The sequence below is a fragment of the Hevea brasiliensis genome, chromosome 9 (genome assembly GCF_030052815.1).
Source record: "Hevea brasiliensis isolate MT/VB/25A 57/8 chromosome 9, ASM3005281v1, whole genome shotgun sequence".
NCBI classification, from domain to species: Eukaryota; Viridiplantae; Streptophyta; class Magnoliopsida; order Malpighiales; family Euphorbiaceae; genus Hevea; species Hevea brasiliensis.
The window spans coordinates 19,626,875-19,628,650 of record NC_079501.1 but is presented as its reverse complement, the minus strand read 5'-3'; the positions used below and the strand labels follow the sequence as shown (position 1 = coordinate 19,628,650).

Here is a 1,776-nt window from a genome sequence, read left to right as displayed (position 1 = left end):
AAAATAATCAATACTGTATTATATATAAAATTTAAATTGACTATTAGATGGAAAAATTTCACTATATTGATTGGCCCCACTGGGCTTCCCATTGGGATTTACATTCAAGTCTAACTTTTTCCACGCGCAAACTTATACTTCAATTAGAAATTTATACGCATATGAGAAAAAATTGGCATGGGCAGCAATGCATCGAATATTAACCTTTTTATTCTACGTGTCAAAATGCTACAGGTTCTTTAACCCGCCGCTCCACTCGCAGCCAATCACAGCCCAGCCTGAACTAGAAATCAAACAGAAACGGGAAATTAATCCTCTCGACGCGTCTAAACCGTGTTGACTCAAATGGAAACCACTCTGTAATCTCTCTGTATATACACCCAATTGCCCAAATAGCAAACAACGTCTTCCTCATTCCATTTTCTTCCTCTTCGTCTTACTTTCTGCAATGGCGAGATCAGGCCCTCCTAATCTCGTCGGCTCCATGGACGAAATACGAAGAATATTCAACAAGTTTGACAAAAACGGCGACGGAAGGATCTCGTCCTCAGAGGTTATTGACAGCCTGGGTGAGCTCGGCACCACAATATCAGCCGAGGAGGTCCACTGCATGATTCAGGAGTTTGACAAGGACGGGGATGGCCACATTGACCTCGACGAGTTCGTCGACTTCATTCAGCGCGGCTCCGATGGAACAACGCAGAGCGGCGGTGCGAACAAGGAGCTGAAGGATGCTTTTGATATGTACGATATTGATAAGAATGGGTTGATTTCGGCGAATGAATTGCACAAGGTTATGAGGATGCTTGGGCTTAAATGCACGTTGAGCGATTGTACTAAGATGATTCGTCAGGTCGACCAAGACGGCGACGGCAACGTCAATTTCGAGGAGTTTAAGAAGATGATGACTAACGGGTTAGTGTAAGATTAAACAACAGTTACATGGTTTAATTTGCATGTGTAAATAATAAGGCTTTAGTTAGGACCGTTTTATCGTAGTTTCCAATGTCGTTTCTGCCTTGAATTCTCGGGGAAAACATTGCAGAAGTATTAGTGAAATAAGAAGTAAGAAAAGAACTTGATTTCCAAAATTATTGCACAATTAGGGTTAATTGACAATTTTTTTTTAATTAATCCAAGCAACATAGGTAGCTTATTTCTAGCAAGTTAGGAATAGCAACTGGCGGGAATTGCTACCCTATCCCCGTCTCATACGAGATCGAAAGCAGGGTGAAAATTTTCTCGTCGGGTGGTTTGAGGCAAGTTTCTTGGGAAGATTTTTTTTTTTTAATTTTAATTTATTAAAAAATAAATTATAAATTAAAAAATATATGTTTTAAATATAATCTTAATAATATATATATATTTTTATTAAAATTATAATATTTAAATGTATAAATATATAAAAATAAATTATTTTTAATAAAATAATAATTTATTATTATGAAAATAGGTTTCGAGAATTTGGAATGAGGAGACTTTCTCTTGGTCTTGTGCCTCACACAACATCTAGAAAAATTAGTTGGATAATAATTTACTGTTCACTGCTAGTTGATTTACATTTTAGCGATTGATTAATTTGTTGGTTTATTATATTGACTTGGTAAGCGGTTCAATGTTAATAATGATTGATTTGCAGACTGATTAGGCCTAGCATGATAATGATAACAAAGGAAAATTGGTTGGGAGTGAAATGTGGTCCATGGAATATGAAATATCAGAAATATTTTTATGGTGTCGTATAGATTTAATTAAGTATAAGATGGGAATTGTTGG

At 36.1% G+C, this 1,776-nt stretch overlaps 1 protein-coding gene across 1 annotated transcript; it reads left to right on the top strand.

Annotated features, from left to right (window-relative positions):
• Positions 1-258: 258 nt before the first annotated feature.
• On the top strand, positions 259-1,091 carry LOC110638996 (probable calcium-binding protein CML23). The gene has a single exon (XM_021789743.2). The coding sequence runs from the start codon at positions 449-451 to the stop codon at positions 923-925; it is 477 nt and encodes a 158-aa protein (XP_021645435.1). The 5' UTR covers positions 259-448; the 3' UTR covers positions 926-1,091.
• Positions 1,092-1,776: the final 685 nt, after the last annotated feature.